Source organism: Drosophila bipectinata, chromosome 3L, assembly GCF_030179905.1.
Source record: "Drosophila bipectinata strain 14024-0381.07 chromosome 3L, DbipHiC1v2, whole genome shotgun sequence".
In the NCBI taxonomy this organism is placed as follows: domain Eukaryota; kingdom Metazoa; phylum Arthropoda; class Insecta; order Diptera; family Drosophilidae; genus Drosophila; species Drosophila bipectinata.
This window is the reverse complement of record NC_091738.1, coordinates 18318427-18335923: the sequence shown is the minus strand read 5'-3', so window position 1 is coordinate 18335923 and position 17497 is coordinate 18318427. Positions and strand designations below refer to the sequence as shown.

The 17497-nt window shown below is 39.5% G+C and overlaps 2 protein-coding genes across 10 annotated transcripts in view; both read left to right on the top strand.

Moving 5' to 3' along the window:
* The window catches only part of LOC108132724 (uncharacterized), a 63095-nt gene extending 58579 nt beyond the window's left edge, over window positions 1–4516 (top strand). Inside the window, exons 14-15 of the mRNA XM_017252245.3 lie at window positions 399–766; window positions 2162–4516. Coding sequence (XP_017107734.2) covers window positions 399–766; window positions 2162–2520 — 727 coding nt within the window. The 3' untranslated portion in view covers window positions 2521–4516. The remainder of the gene's footprint in view (window positions 1–398; window positions 767–2161) is intronic.
* Window positions 4517–7786: 3270 nt separating this feature from the next.
* Window positions 7787–17497, top strand: part of LOC108132631 (heparan sulfate 2-O-sulfotransferase pipe) — a 37410-nt gene continuing 27699 nt past the window's right edge. For 5 of the 9 annotated variants that reach the window (XM_070279707.1, XM_070279709.1, XM_017252103.3 and 2 more), the window contains exon 1: window positions 7791–8110. In XM_070279707.1, the coding sequence (XP_070135808.1) occupies window positions 8022–8110 (89 nt within the window). In that variant the 5' untranslated portion in view covers window positions 7791–8021. Of the gene's footprint in view, window positions 8111–17497 lie in introns of all 9 variants that reach the window. The other 4 variants (XM_017252097.3, XM_017252099.3, XM_017252100.3 and 1 more) reach the window with 4 other exon arrangements.

The window sequence follows — 17497 nt, the reverse complement described above, 5'->3', positions numbered from 1 at the left end:
TCTATGGAAACTAGAAAGTTGCGCGTAATTAGTTGCACTTGAGCAACTACTAGGCAGTGGAGGTACCAGGAAAGGATACCCAGGACGGCACATCCCTCCAACCGCCCATTTCATTCCCTGGCCAAAGAAATTGCCACAAAAGTTATGTAGAGCATGACAGAAGCGGTGGGGTATAGCGTCAGCCTCCTCCTAAAATGTTTTCAAACTCTGCAGGCTATTTTTGCGTATCTTACACTGAAAAATATATTATAAAGTTTTAAAAAAATGCAGCCCTTTAAGGCTTTAAGGAAAATCCATCAATACATTAGTCTTAGAATTTAACATATAAGTTTAGTTACTTTTTTCCATTTTATTCAAGTGTTCTAAACTTATTTCTTAATTTATCCCTTATTTTGCAGACCCGTCAGCCTGGTGCTGGAACCCATTCTCAAGGAGCCCGGCGACATAGCCTTCACGTGGCTGGAGATCCATCGCACCAAGAACGCTCTCCTGCAGCAATTGGACCTGCATGTGAATGCAAGCGTAACCACGGGCCTGGGCAGCCAGTCCTCCTCGCCCACTTCCCATTCGGGTGGCGGCGGAGTTGGCGGTCTGGGTGGGGCGGGCACGGGTGGTGCCGGAACGGGAAGCAATGCCGGAGGCTCTGCAGGCGGGGCGGCGGCCAATGAAACGCTGAACGAGTTCGGCTTCTTTCCCAAGGAGTCGGATTGCGAATACAAATGTCCTGAAATTGATGCATGCATAGCGGCCAGCCTGTGGTGTGATGGTAAGTACAGATTGCAACTTGTGGCCACAGTCGTTTTTCAGAGGGTTGACAGAGGGGTTCCAATACAGTTTTCTGGGGTTGACTTTATTAGATTTGTGTAAGCTTTTTTACACAGATATGCTATATGCTAATAGTATGTTTTACGCAGCACCATATATTCAAGCTTTTTGAGTCTTCAAATAAGAAATACGTCAAAATTTTCCATTCCTTTCAATCAAACAATTGTCTAAACAATATAAAATAATATTGACTGAATACCTTGTCCAAAGGTGTATTTATCTTTTAAAAATAAACTGGAAATATCTAGAATGTATATTAGAGTTCTTGGGCAACCCTCTTAGCAGGATGCTTTGCATTATTTGTACGTGATTTGGCGCTCAGGCTTTGGCTTTCCATTTGCAACTTGCGCCCGGAAAGCAGGCAACCAAAAATTTCACTTGTGGCCGGCTTGTCTGTTAATTTCAATGCAAGCTGTCCACGTTTTTGTAATCAGGCAAAGTTTTCTGACAACTGAACCACTTCTGCTGGTTGCAGCAAGTCGCCTCTTTGGTAGATGGTGGGAGCTGGCTGGTAGCCGGTGGTTATACTTTGTTGGTTGTTGGACAAACCCGCAGCAGCAAAACCCCAAAATGTCTTGCACAAAAAGTTTGTCCCAGTCCGGCGGCGGCAACCCAAATGGCCGCAACAGCTGTGCCAAACTTATTTGCAATGCACTTGAGAGATGAAGAGTTGAGGAAAAAATTGCAGCACAAATTATAAAACACTCATACACCAGTCTAAATAATACCCTGCAAGGGATTTTTAATTTCAAATGAATTAAGACACAAAACATTAAATAGTTTAATATTAAAAAAGAAAAGAATGGTTCCTATTTTTGTACCGAAAAATAAATTTAACTTTATTATTTTTCCAATAAAACTATTTTCAAGCCCAACCAACTCTTTTAAAAGCTTTCCTAGAAAAAATACCAAAGGCCTGGACTTTGCCTTTTTAGCTTCAATTATTTATGGGCACCCAGGCGCGTCTGCATCTGGGGCTGGTTAACCACAAAAGCCAGGGCATTAAACAAGCTTTCGGACCCCAAGGGCCACTCAAGTGACACTGCATTCAATTTGTAACCTTAGAGGAGTCCACGCCACCGCACCGCACCCGATAGCCAGATCCACTTTCAATTTTTCAATCAATGCGAGACTCCTCCGTTTCTATCTCTGGGTGCTCCAGGGTCCGTTTACACTCAAAGAAAATTTAAAGGTGGAAATTAAATGCATTGGCATTTGACTTTTTTTAGTGCGAGCCCTTATTTTATTAGGTATACTAAGCCAAGATATACACGTTCCTATACTTTGCAAAAACAAACATTTTTTCTAACTGCCTCTCTTGTGTCTCCACTTGCAGGTCATCACAACTGCCCCAGCGGCTTCGATGAGTCCGAGGAGGAGTGCGGCACCGCCCGGAAGCTCCTGGAGTTGCCCGGCGGCGTGTTTGCCGCTCTGGGCTGCATTGCTGCCGCCCTGACCGCCTGCCTCATATTCTGCATGTTCGGCCTGATGCGAAAACGGAAAAAGTCGGTGGTGCAGAAGGGCGGCGGCATGGGTGGTGTGGGCGTGGGTGGCATGGGCGGCATGGGTGGCGTGGGAGTGGGGGGCATTGGCTTCATGAACGGAGCCAGCAATGGAAACTTGTCGGCGGGCAGCATCGGCACTTTGAAGAAGGACTTCAAGAAGGAGGCGCTCTACATCGACCCCGCCTCCTGACACGGGCTCCAGCCGGTCGAATACATCCACGTGGATCGGGAGACCACCGTGTGATATGTTGCCGCCGGCTGTGGCTTTACCTATGATCATGTGGAGCTTTGCATGGAGACGGCCTGACCGGAGGATCACCGGACAACGGCGGATCCTGAACCCGTTCAAAATCTGGCCTGGAGATTTTAAAGATACAGAGGCATTGCCTGATGGTATGAACACTATATGAAACTATAATTAAGTCGATAACTTTTTCTAAATGCTTCTGGGAGTAACAAATTGAGCGCGAATGTGTGTGGTTAGTCATAGGGAAAAGCTGATCAGCCGCCTAGAGGAAAAGTAGAACTTCAAATCTGAGTTATTTTTAGTTCTTCTACTAGCTAGTCAGTCTGCAAGTCTGTACATACTTTCGTTCTCAGAGTTTGGTTTTAAAATAGAAGTCAATGCTAGAAGAATATTTTATGATTTTATTAGGGAAATAGTTTTTATCGGAGTTGTTGCTACACAATCCTGAAAACTTCACCAAAAATCACCAATGGAATACACTTTTCTATCGTGAAACCAGTTTTAACTTCCATTTGCATTTATTTTTTTTATTTAACAATCAGCATAATGTTTTTTATCAAGACTTAAAAAAAAGAGAAACAAAAGCAAAATAAAAAGGTAAATAAATCAGAAATAACTATTGTAAATTAGGTACCTTTAATACATTTAGATCAGCTAGAGAGCAAACAATTTGTGGGCAGTTCGTAGATGCCATTGGCATATTTAACGTATAGCACATAGCACCCATTAAAGGAAGTAAACAAATTACATTTAGCAACTAAATGGATGAGCGAAGTAACTACAATGAAATTGTATAGATCAGACCCCCTCTGACACTAGGATTTAAGGCAGTAGGATAAGTCTAGAGGCAACTGTTGGACGGATCTATTCGTGAATGTGAGTTTGGGGAAGGAGTATTGAGGAAAATCTCTACAGTGTTGTGATCTAAGGCATGCACATACTGAACTATGTTTAAACACAAGCAAATCGAAGCATTTACATGATTAATGATTAATTATTAAAACTGATGTCATGATACGATATACACACATATGTATGTATAGGCAATAGCTAGTATATAGTCTATTAATATTGCGGCACTCTTGGGTTTTTTCGTATATCGTACTGCACCGAAAACACGTAAGCGGAGAGCATCACTTAGTGGTTCATTATATGCAAGTCGATCAAACAAATGGATAAAGTAAATTGTTATTATCGGATTAAGTAGAGCTCCAAACAACAGATATGTTCACTTTTTCATATAAATCAAGGGAACTGCCAAAGAAAAAATTCTAAAGTCTAAAATATAAATCAGATGTAAATAATTTTGTCAGTATTTTATTTCGTAATTCGACACACAAAATGGTTTAATATAAGTAGCTGCTGGGGATCGTATTCCTAATGTTATTCGAACAAATAAAAATGAGCCATAAAATGTATTCCGAAGCTCCCATTTAAGCCATGGCTAATAATCCAGACACCCAAATAAACAATCAAACTTTTGGCAGTTGTTAGAATTAAGCAAACACCAAACAAGAGCAAAAAACAAGACATAAGTACTTTATTTTATAGACACTAAACCTAGGACAAAAAATTATAAAAACGATACATACAAAATCCAACTGGCTGCTATGAGAATTTTAAAAATTTAAAAACCTCCGCCATATGCAGACGGAACTCACATCCCATAAAAACCCATTAAAATTTCAACTTCAATGAAACCTTACCAAAATGCATGTGTATAAAAAACAAGTAAATATATACAAATGATTTAGTCACCATAAAAAAAAATAAAAAGGAAATATATGCATAAATAAAATCAAATATTTTCTGTTGGCATTTTTTGATAGCAAATAACCTAAATATTTATAGCCGAAAAAAAAAATCAAATGAAGCGCACTTTGTACAATTTTATGGAAAACAAAAAATTATTATTTCCAGACATACACAGGCCGTATAGGATATTTTACACGCATCCATATAAGAGATAAAATAATAACGAGGACTATATAAAAATGAAACGAAATTAAATTAATTAAAATTGGCAAATAGGCCAGAGAAATGCATTTTGTCTGCCAGCCAACGAGGGCAGAAATAACACAACATACAAGAGGTAACGAGTAAATATTGGCAGGTAGGCAGTGAGCTTAAATTGACAAATTTAAGGCCACAAGTTGCTACTTCAATGGCCAGCACTGTCGCCCCCAAAAAAAAACACCTCTCCATCACCATCATGAGTTCGGTTCAGTTCCTTCTCTCAAACCAAAAAACAAAAACCAAACTATGGAAATTCTGTGCCAACTGTGTTTAAAGTAGAACTCAAAGATAAAGTACGAATAAACGATATGAACGGAGAAATTGAATTATGACCGCTCATAAAACACTGCATGTAATTTATTTGAAATGTTCGAAAATAAAGTAGACGAAAAACGAGTAACGAAATGTCGACTGGGGCGAACCGTTTGCTCCATGATAAATAATATTAAAATACAGACATCTGTGTAAATAGTCAAACTGCGTACATTCTGCGCATACTTAATTAAAAACCAAAAGAAAAAAAAACCCATGAGAAATAGAATCTTATAGAGATATAAAGGGAGATCAGGTCTTTTGTTACCACTTTCCATCACATTTTGAATTCCCCATAAGTTTTGTTCTTTCTTTGGTCTGGCAGTTCGATAGCATAAGTTTCACTTGTATGATAAATAAAACTAAACCAAATATTTATATAGAGATATTATACGTATATGGAAAAGGAAACCTTAACATAATGACGCACTGAATCAAATAGAAGAAACGAGTATTTAAAAACCAAGACAATTAAAAACCATGAAAGAACTTTAAGCAAAACCAAACAAAAATAAAACACAAAAAAAAAACTGAAATTTAAAATACAACACCTGTCTCAAATTTAGACCATTTTAGAGGGGCTAGTGTGACGCCTGGGGGAAAACCGTTAGCCAAACTTGGGCGAAACTCAAAATCGAGTCCAAATAGCTGGCAGTCAAGTAGGCCACAGATTTTGATTGCCCGCATCCGGGCAACCGCCATTGGACATCGTCCTCGTATGCCTCCTGCTCCTCCTACTGCTCCTACTCCTGGAAAATCGAACGAGATGGTGTTAAAGCCAGGTTAAATGCTCGAGGCTTTGGTTTTTGGCCCGGACTGGATTGGGCTTCGGCTTGAATGCCACCCAACCCCCAAACTGTTAACCCGCATAAAACATAAGCCACCGAATGTCGTGTTGTGTGTGTTTGGCTGGAACCCGAAACACCCTTGCCGAGGCCCGGTGACTGACTCTGTGTTCATGTCCACCAGCTCTGTGGCTGACCCTGGCAACTATGGCCCCGGGACTTGGCCGAAATGGCTTTGATAAGCGGGGGCTACAAGAGCCGTGGCAAAGGGTTCATTTTCCCTCTATGTGTGCTAAGCAAATGCACTGGATTATTGAGGCAATTTGGTATTTTAAAGGGTAAGAAACAATAATGTACTTCAATTTGTACTTTAAATGGCTTTTGCCAGAAAATATTTGAAAACCTTCAATATACTTTTGTTAATTATAATTTATTACTTAACTCTAAAAGCCACCCACGCTGCTTAATATGAAGCCCACCGGCCACAAGCACATATTTACTCTTGGAGCCAAATTGCAATTGTTTACAATTGACTTGCAAGCTCAGCACAAATTGGTAGCAAAAAGGCCAAAAGAAACAGCCAAGTTTGTGGTGAGTAAACCAGGTGGGACAGCTGCTAAACGTTGAAAATCTGCCACAGACATAGACTGACTGAAACTGAAATGTTTCGAAATTGAGGAAAGAGTTATCTATCCGATCATCTATCTCAATCGATGGAGACAATAATCATCATCGCCTGCAATCCACAAGCGCTTTGCAACTCTTCTGCTTTCTGCCACTCACCTTTCATCTATCAGGTGCTAATTACAGAAATGCTTTCCATTATCCACACTTTTGGCATGTGCCGCCAACATAATTTCTTTTAGTTTTTTATTTATTATTACATTCTTTTAGGTATTTTGCATGTTGACGTTGGCGTTTTTTCAGTTTTTTGCCATTGTTATCGAGAAATTTACACGAATTTTCAACTTGTTGCTGAAAAAAAAAAAATTAGTAAGTATAAACAATCAGTTTTTTTGTCGTTCTTAAAAAATGTAAACCTAGGCAGATTTTGGTGAGTAAATGCTTGGCTTAAACACAGCCGTCAGACGCCAGCCGGTGGGTAAGAAAGTACAGTGATTTCAAAAAATATTTCATCGAAATCATAAACTATGACTTTAACAGAATCTTTTTCAAGAAGAACTTCAAGTGGCTCTTTGTTCAATTTTTAATCAGAGAGAGTCTTTTCCTAAAAATCTAAAAAATTTCCTTCAAATTAACAGCATTGACGTAGTTACAATTATCTTATAAACCCTATCCTACCAAACACCAAATTTCGACATTCAACTTTTGAAACCCACTGTACCTGAAGTGTCTATAATCCAATAAAGGTCAATGTGCTCGGCGGGCAGCAAGTGCGGAGTTTGAGACAACGAAACTTCTATAGAAATTTCAAAAAACTACTTTGGCGAAAAATATGGATATATAGAAATCTGGAATTAGGAAACGAACGATCCGAGAAGCCAAAAGAATAGAGAAGAATCTTTATTTATGCTCCGGCTGGCAAAAATTAATCGATGGAAATTACAAAAGTGGGAAGGTCAACTTTTCGACTGCCCATTAAGGGGAGATAAGTTCAAAGGTAAACCAGTTTCTTATTCTAATTTTCTCTTCCTCTAAGAAACCGAAAATTGGCTAAAATATTCTTTCAGTTTAATATTCTTTCGTTCTTTTTTGCCACGAAACTTGTTTCATTTTTGGCCAACTGTTTCAATAAAGGATATTTAGACAAGTGTTGAAAATTAGATTCCTTCCTAAAAGAGTAAAGAATAAAGATCAACTGTTGTTTTGACGACCTAAATAAATACGCTCAAGTAGATTAATGTCAGATGTCGGGTAATAATAAAAATGTTACCACAGACAAATGGGCTACAGTCACGTCCGAAAATATTCCCTCACCAGCCGGCAAAAGAGACCAACCTACCTGGCCAAAAGAGAGCAAACAGAGGTAAGAGAAGAGTGATCGCAGGCAGCGAAGAAAATGGTAAAAGCAAACACAGCCAACTGCCAACAACAATGAACGGTAAAAAGCGTAAGCCAACGCTCGATCGACGTCTTAAAGTTGGCCAAAAAGGCGGCCAAGAGCCCCGAGGAACATTCAGTCAAGCCGCGATCGTCGAGCTCAACGGACGTCTTTCTTGAAACCCGTTCTCGTACCGGGAATCGAAGTGAACTATTTGTTGTGTACTGACCGGAAAGTTCTTATTGGCCAAGAAAGGTCTGCCAAAGATCTCAAGATCTCAAGCGATCTCCGGCGCATTTTTGTGCTTATTTTTGTGTAATTTGCATTGAATGTCTCTGAACGCCGAACGTTCCTACAAAATGAAGCTGCGCGATGTGGAAAATGCCTTTAAATATCGGCGTATACCGTACCCCAAGCGGTAAGTGCGATCCATTTGAAAACACAATAAGAAAACAGAGTTCGAAAGAAAGATTTCTTTCACTTTACGAGAATAAAGTTCAATTCGAAGAGGAAATGCAATTGGGTTCCCAGTTTCAGTTTAATTGAAAACCGGTCATAATTGGTTATTGAATGGCCTGGGAATTGAGTTGGTTGCTGGTAGTTTAGATTGGATTGGTCCACACCGGCTGAAGATTATAAAGAAGAAAAAAAATAAAAAAAAGAGTCTGCTCTCGATTCTCCATAAAAAGCGATTAACTTTCCGTTTTTGCAGCTGGCTAAAAGTGAAAGACATTTCAGGGCCGACGCATTTGATAAATATAATTAAATCAAATCTCAAATTGCTGGCAAACGTTGTTCAAACATTTATGTTGGACTTTAAGTACTAGCAGTCAGCAAATTAATTGCATCTAGTTCTACACAAAAAAAAACTAGACTTTATTTCCCACAATTTAAATATGAAATAAAAATAGGAGATGGGTACTTTGAAATATTTAAACCTTTCATTAGAAATTCTTACTTTAAAAAATCTACACATTCCCTATTTCAAATACTTTTTTCCCCATTTTGAAATTCCTAAAAAGAGAATCCTATTATCTTTAATAAAATTTAAATAATCTGTTATAATAAAAGCCCTATTTCTCCCTCTGTAAATTTTTGTAGCTACCGTTTTTTATTCGCGTTTGTTGCTCTAGTTTATATGCTTTTATTTTTTACTGACGTTTTTTTATTCAATTCTTCTCATAATTCATTTGGTGTAGCACCTTGGGGCCAGTTTACAAAGATGAAAAGACGGAAAACCACAAAAACCCAAACTCAACTTCAACTATTTCAAGTGGCCAAAAAGAGCCGAGCTGAGCTATGCTGTATCTTTCCACCTACCCGCGGTGCATTGTCTTGGCCAACATTTTTCAGTGTTTGTTCTGGCCTTTTACAGAACTCAGCCCGGCTTAGTTCAGTTCAGCTTCAAGAGCCAACCCCGTTGACTTGACTGCCCGCTCATTAGTCGATGGTTGATGGTTGATGGTGGTCTCGGCGGTCGCCCATAACAATTTTGGCCATTCAAAGGTGTTTAGGCCCGACATCCGAGCCACTGCGTCCGCCATTGTGCAATGTTGGCTCCTTTTTTTCTCATTTTTGTGGCCAAAACTGTTGCAACGAGTGCGTCGAGATGTAAACTAATGATAAACCAACCACCCATGTTATGGACTAATTGGCTTTTGGGAAAAGATCTTTTCAAGCCTTTGTTGGTTTCTCGAATAGGGTGTGAAAATTTGCTTTTCATTAAGGCCAAATGAGCTACAGTCATGGTTAAAAGTTATAACCATAATTGGAATTAGGACAATTTATATTTAAATCGGAATAATTAGTCTTTTCCATCAAAATCAACTTAAAACCCATTCGCATTTTCTGCATATTTGACCAACAAATTATTACTATTAATATATGAATTACTGGCCTTAATTAAACACATGTTTTAAATAGCTGGAGTCCTGGAATTGCACAAATTTCACGCTCATTTTGACAATTTTATGCAGCTGCTGGTTTCAGTCAATCAGTTGGTCACTCAATCAGTCTGTCAGTCCGTCAGTCAATCGGACGATGAGTAAACATTTATTTATTTTCTTTTTTCATATCGGTTTTCAATTGCCACTGCAATTTAGCGAAAAGACAATCTTACTGTTTGGACAACAAAATTATGCAAATATTGGTATATGGATATGATTTATCGCATGAGAGAAGTAATATTCATGCCACGGGAGCCATGCTGGAACAATAATTCTCCAACGTGTACTCATTATTTGCACAGCTCTTTTGTGTATTTCCAAACTGATATTAATTAAATCAATTAATTGGTTTGGCTTAAACAACTCCCCGACAGATGTTTGGCAGCTTCATTAACCAGACACGCGATAAATGCCGAGTTCAATGCACTCAATTGATAAAATGCTGCCAAAAACGATTTATGAAGTCAATAATTATTGCCAATGCCATAGGTAGAATCAAAATCGGTTATGCAATATGGCTTACTTGCGCATGAATTAGCATTAATTACGTTTTCTAATTTGTTTCCCATATGGATTACCTATTAGGGCTTACCTAACAAAAATTTTACTTTTATTTTCAATGCAAGCCGAAGCGTGACAGAAATTATTTAGAACACCCCGCAAGCAGGTCAAGTGAGACAGAGATGGGGAAAACCGGGCTTGAAGAGACTAACTTGGCTCTTTCTTGGCCATTTCTTTTTTTCTTTCTGTCTTTCTTTCTTTCTTTTTAAAGCTCTTTTGCGATCAGACCCTGCCAAGATCTGTAGTCAGTCACATTCGTGTAATTACACTCAGTGATGTGATGTGATTTGTTTTGTTTCTTATTTTGTCTTCAGTTTTGTTTTATTTTCTTTGAATTATTGCAATGGAAATGATGTGTACTTGTGGGGTTTACACGCTGCGAAAGCTAATTATTACTGTCTACTGGCTACTGGCGGGTGGTAAATAAAATTCAAACTTTTATTACCAATCCAAAAATTTCACTTTTCCCAAAAGCATATACATTTTTAACTGAAATACCATGATTTAAACCTAGTTTAAAATTGAAACACATGCTGGCAGTGAAGGCCCTGGAAATACTTTGAAAAATATTACAGAACAAAAATGGAAAACTTCACAAACATTCGAGCCCGCAGTTCACACAATTTTCCCGAAAACTTCACACCTAACCCGCATGATCAGGTGAAACTATGAGAGCCCTCGGCCAAAATCTCACCCTTTTTCACTGATAATTTTGCACGCAACTTTTGGCAAGTGAAAGCCCACAAAATGTTTTGTATATTATTATAACAATTTATGACCGCAGCCGTTTAGCACCTTACAGAGATGGGCAACAAATATGTATGTTACTGGCCCGAACGCCCACATGCAGCAGCCTCTATGACTCTTATTAGTGATTCATAAAAACAAAGACATATGTACATTTTAGATAGTAACCTCTCCCATGACTAAATCTATTACCTTTCTACATTATCTAAGTCTGGATTATAAAAAAATTGTATTATTTTTAGCCAAGTATGTAGACCGTAAGAAGAAAAGCAAAAGCTGATTAACACAATCATGTGAAAAATGTGCAACACTTTTTGGCTAAAAAAGTCTCGTATGCCTGTATGTATTTATGGAGACAAGTGGAAATTATGTGTATAGCTTTCACTTGATATACAAATATGGTCTCTAGGGGGCAAAGGGGCGTGGCCAGCAATGCGTAACAGTCAAGGGATGATGACAATGATGAATTTTTTGCCTCTTCTGACGGATTTCAAGTTGAAGTCGCCGAAGCAAAAAGTGTAAATTGCTTGGCAGAAGGTGAAGTCGAGAGGAAGGTGGAATTAGTTGAAAGGTGTAACTGGTTCAAAGTGAGTGAGACAATCAAGAAAATAATCAAGATGAGGGGTTAAGGATTTCAAAGTGTGTTTTTATTTCATAAACTCCAAAAAAAGAAGGGGCAACATTCTCATTTTTTAATGTACCCTTCACTACCCTGTTCAAAAATATGAATACCACTCATTAATACCACATTTCGGCAAATCAGTCTCCCTAATTTGTTGGGGAACTTCCTTGTCCAACAATGAATCAAAAAAAAAAAACACAAAACATAACTTTCATAAAAATGATCTTTATGCAATGCAGCCTCCTTTCAATTTTCATTTTTCCCAAAAAACATATAAAGATGTTTGTCTCGTGCGTATCTCGTACTTTCTCATAAAATTTGATTGTTTTTGATCAAATATGCATGCAAAATGCTATAAATAAGCAACAAAAAAAATTAAAAGAAGGCTGGCTAAGAGTGTGTTTACTTGTTTGCTGCTTTTTGTTGGCCCACTGCAGACGAGGCAAATTTCAATTTAATTTCTTGTGCGCTACTTTACTCTCCACATAGCGAAAGTGAGTTAAGATCCGAAAACTTGGGGCTTCCTCGAGTATGTAAATCACCTTTTACGGCAAACAAACTGCTGGAGATTTATGGGCGCCGGCTATTTAGCCGAGCAGAATATTTTATGCCAGTTTTTTACTCCCATGGAGATGGTGGGACATGTCTGGGTTCCCAAGAGACGGATTTCCAGGTGGGTGGCGTCTTTAGGCATTTAAAAAAGCTCATTATCCGGAGAAAACATTGAACTGCAATTAGAGGAAATTTTTTCAAAGTTCTTTTCACTTTTCTGGCTGTCAAGCGTAAACAACACTACTTTTGGCAGGGTGATGATAATTGAAAATATGTACATATGTATAAGCCTTCTGCGAAAACACAAATCCCTTGCACTTGAGAAGTCAAAACTAGCTCACACTCTGTGAGAAACACCATAAAAGAGCATTTCATCAAGTTTTTTTGAGAAAACTAGAAAAAACTGCAATAAACCAGTTTGATAGTTGGCAAATATTGGCCAAGACCGAAACAAATGCACTTTCAAATGCGAGCAGCAGCAAAGCCGAGTAGTCAGAGCAAATGGCGAAGGCAATGCCGACAACGCCTAGACAACAAAAACAAAATATAAATAATAGTACAAGATTCCGTGAGCATTTTGGAGACTGAAGCCTAGAAACCGACCCCCAACAATGGACCAGGCCAAAATTGAAATTGTAACAAAATGCTCACGACAAATATGCGGTTTTTTCTGTCTGTCCCGAGTTGCGAGTTTTTCCCCAAGTTTTTCCGCCTCCCTCCGCAGTCTCCGTTTGGCCATTTTGCCTTTTGGCCAAGCCACTCCAAAAGCTGCATCATGACGTAATGACCACATGAACCAGCCCGGCCAAGTCATGTGCCTCTCGCTGGCTGGAAGCTAAACCGCAACGGAAAATCGGTCCACAGCTCGAGGAGGATCCCCAGCCTGAGCTCGAATCCGAGCCTTACTATAATTAAATATTTTTTAATTGCACTCTCTGCGGTCTTTTAATTGCCAGGGGGATTGGCCTAGGCATGACAAGTATGTGAAGCTGGCAAAAATACAAAAATAAAATCTTGCCAGTATTTTCTTAGAGTGGTCATTCCAGATTTAAATGGACGACCGATTAGAGTTATTATGACCCACAAAAAATTAAAGTTTATGGATACTAAGAGAAGGGAAAGATGCTTAAGTAACGCAAATATAGGAAACTAAGTATTTTAAGGTGGCAAGTTAGTGCAGATACAGGAGGCTCTTTCGAAAGAAATAAAAATCCCATGAATGAATCCGAAACTTCATGCCCCATTTAAGCATTGATTTGATTGCTTCAAATTGCTGACCCCACCTAGAGGTAACCATTTGGAATTGGTCTATGAAAGAAAGTTAAATGGATCCCTAATGAATGTCGGATGTTGCAAGTTGCAACCTGCCACGGAACACCCCCAATAAGAGTTACAGCTCCTCAGAGCAGAAGCGACAGCTGTTACTCCAAACTCGGTGAAAGGAGGTTGGCGAATCAAAATTGATTTTAATGATGCCTTACCCCTCAACATTGGATTATCGGACATGTTCCAGCATCATGTTCGTAAATCATAAATCTTGCTATCATTTCGTTTTGTTACCACCTAAGGTAGACCCTATATTACTATTTCTGATTTTTTGTTCGTTTTGGGGAAGTTTATACCCCACGTGCTGGTTTTTTGGGGAGAAAAGATATTAGGGCCACATTTTTGGTTCGCTGGAGGAATGATTGTTGAAAGATGTGCTCTCCAGAGGGGTCAGTGCCGACACATGCTGTGCGTGTACTTTCGACGGTAACTGTTTTAGAGTCTTGAACAAATATGTTTGGATATTAGGCGGAGCCAGGGGTTTTTGTTTTTCGTGGCAGGTGCAGCCGGTGGATCGCCTTTCACCAAACAAAGGCCACGATGCCGGCTGAGTTTAGTTTGGCGCTTACTTAGCTTACGTCTTTTGTTTGCCTTTGGTCCGGCTGCTGCAGTTTGATGATTTTGATAATGGCAGCTCATGCCTAATCCCTCCCGGACGTTGTATATCTCTTTAATTAGCCAGGCCACAAGTGGCTTAAATGAATGCTTAGTGGGGATGTTGCTTACGAAACCCGTTGGAAAAACAAGAAAATTGCAATAATAATACTTGGAATGACAACAAAACGAAGTCACTTGTGCAATAAACTTGTTAATAAATAGAACGATTATATTATCTCCTTATAGCCATTTGCTGGAAGAGTCTCCTTTCCGTTTTATCCAATATCCTTTCTCCGTGTTGATGGCATCCAATTAACATAAATGCAATTGCAAACATACGACAGACAAATACCTGCAAGGGAAATTGAATTGCTTAATTAATTTCCCGCCTGACTTCCTCCTTTTTGCAAAACCTAGGATGCGAGGATGTCGGGGAGACAAATAAAATGGCATATAAAATTTTATCTTAATGCAGCTTAGACTCGTTTAGTCAAAGATGTCCCACATGATGCATATCCCTTTATTTTTTCTTCTTGTTCCTTTATCCTTCGGTTCATTCTCTTTGAGATTTTCATGTGCAAAGCGAGTTTTTCCTTCGACGGTTAAACGAGTTGCCTGCTGAGACAGTGGCGACCTACTTTTGGCATCGCCTGTGACTGGGACTGCAACTTGGTCTTGGACTCCGACTCGGACTCGAACTGAGCGACACTGCCTGGGCGGTGTATAACACAGAAAGAAAAAAAAACGATAAACGAATAAAAAATCTGCAAAAAGGCAAAATACAGAAGAAACAGAAAACAGCAGCAGCAGCAGCCTCGGTTGTGGCGCCACTTTCTTTGGCGTCCAGTTGACTGGTTGACACCAATTTGAATGGCAAGTTTCTGTCAGACGGAGCGCTCTTTTTACATCACAAATGAGCAAATCGGATCGGGTTCGCCATGTGAAAGTCAAGGAGTGATACAAATACTTAATGCCACCCCTTGAGGTGGGCACGTCGTCAGAGAAGGCTGCTACGGTTAACGCAGATTGGTGAATGTGGCCCATGGGTATTGGCCCGATGCCTGGGAGAAAGGATACTCTTTGGGTCATGGCTTATAGTAGGGAAAAGTAAATTGATCCTATTTACTATCTCTGGGCAGTGATGGTCTTGTATTTTATAATGAATTTAATTGCAAAATTAGTTACCTCCACACTCACTAAATTATTTTCCCCAAATTTATGGCGCTCTTTTGTCGACTAATTAACCAAATAGCAGTTTAATTTTCTCCATCTTTCTTCAACAACTGGTGCCCATTTGCCATGTCTTTTGGAAATTATCTTTAAACCCACTTTTTCAGTATCAGTTTTGCCCCGTTTCAAATCGGAGCAGGTAAACTAAAGACACCCAGGCAAATGGTTATCATGGACATGGCAGCTCGGAAAAGCCGGCTCGAATTTCCAAGCCAAGACACAATATTATGCCCCGCCCCCAATTGCACTTTGGAGCCCATGCAGGCGTTAAATGAGAAGCGTTTGACAACTAGGAAGCCACCATCAGGCCACCCACATCCCCCTGCATCGTGCATACATACATACATGTTTTTGTTGTTTGATGCTTGCAACAAGCCAAAGATCAGAAATTAGTGTGCCAAGTTATTTGGCCCCAGCACCGCCCACATGTTCTTAGTCTTGTGCAGAGAAAATAAATTTAATTTCATTGGGAATATCACTTTTTAAGTAATGAGTTTCCTGATTAAATGAAACCAGTTACTACTCAATCCATACTTCTATGATTTAGGTGTAGGTAATACCACAATAAGATGCAATTGTTTTCTCAGTGTAACCCCATTTGTGGCGCCTCACACGTACACACAGAGAGCAGGCAAAAATTAATTGCAATGCCGCAAATGACAGCGTCAAGTAGTAAAAGTAAGCACCCAAGACGGCGAAGACGTCGCCGACCAAGAACCAGAAAGTTCGAGGCTGAATTTGGGCCAGGAGCAAAGGCAGGGGGCGTGCCACGTAGGCATGGTGGTGGGCGGTTGGGGCGTGTCACGTGCGCTGGTTGCAACAAGGATGAGCTCGTTAAAGGAAACGACAACGGCGGCGACAACAGAAGCAACAAAACAACGCCAACTTGTTTCGCTTCTGTTGTCGAGTGCGTAAATTTTGTTTGTTGCTGGTGTTGTTGATACAAAACGTTATTAACATTCGTTGCAAGTCAAATAAGTGAGAAATGAAAGGGAAGAAAGAGGCTTAAAGCAGGTCTCTTGCCACATTTTCTTTGCTTTCAGTGCGGACTTTTGTCTGGGCTTCAAAATGAAGTTTTCAAACAGCATTTCTTCCTGAAAATTTAAATTTTAAAAATAAAATATAAGTAACTAAGTGCACTGTTAATTTCTTGGAGATTTCTTAAGATTATCGGGAATTAAACGAAATGACTGCCTTCTTCGTGGCTGCCACTTAAATGTGCCACACTCCGCCTTGATCCATTATCGCATTTAAGCCACAACCTCGCAGCGAAATCAGTTGCCATAACAGTTAATTGTTTACAATTTGACCCACAAAAGCAATTTGGCACAAAGCAGAGTACTCGGCTCTCTTGCTCACTACCCAGGGCTATTCTACACTTCAGCAACTCCGACTGATTTATGGCCATGATATGAAATTCGTTAATTGTCAGCAAACACACACATCCCATCTATCCCTCTCATTGGACAAATTCTTGCCCCGGCAGCCAAAACAAATGACAATTGGAGTGTGTTAATGGACTTTGTCAACATGAAGCTGGCAACATGTGTTGCAGGTGGCAGGTAGCAGCTACCAGCTACCAGGTAGCAGCACCTGCAATTTAAATGGAAAATAGAGCAAAAAACAAAAAAAAACCAAATAAAAACAAAAAGATTTGAAGGAGAAAAACTAAGGCAACGCTTAATGAATTTCCAGTTACATTTTTACCACAAGTTTTCCACCTCTTCCCCGGGTATAAGGCACACGACACACATACGACATATGTGTTGTGTACTTAGGACTTTTATGGGTGTACTAGCTGAAATTTAGGGTTACAGAATGGTGGCTAAGATGGGTGGTGAGGTGGGGGCCAGATACTTGAAAAGCCCGCACGTAGGTTTTACAACTTAATTACAAGCCGCGTTAATCTAAGCCAAATGAAGCTTCACCTCACTCGTTCACTTTGCATTTGACATTTGCACACATAGAGTAGGTCTACCAGTACTAGCACACCCATGGAAAAGGGAATTTAAATGGGAGCATAAAAGTAAAAAATGGAACTTCCTACGCAAAGTGGGTTGGATGACATTTTAATTGGACGGTTTATAAAAGGGCTATGTAGTTTTCATTTGAATGCCTACAAAAAGAGACTTCAAAACCCCTGTCCCTTAAGCTTCAAGTCTTTGATGCATTATTTAGGGGTTTAACTTTAAGAGACTCTTTAACAAAGAACTCCTTTTTGTAA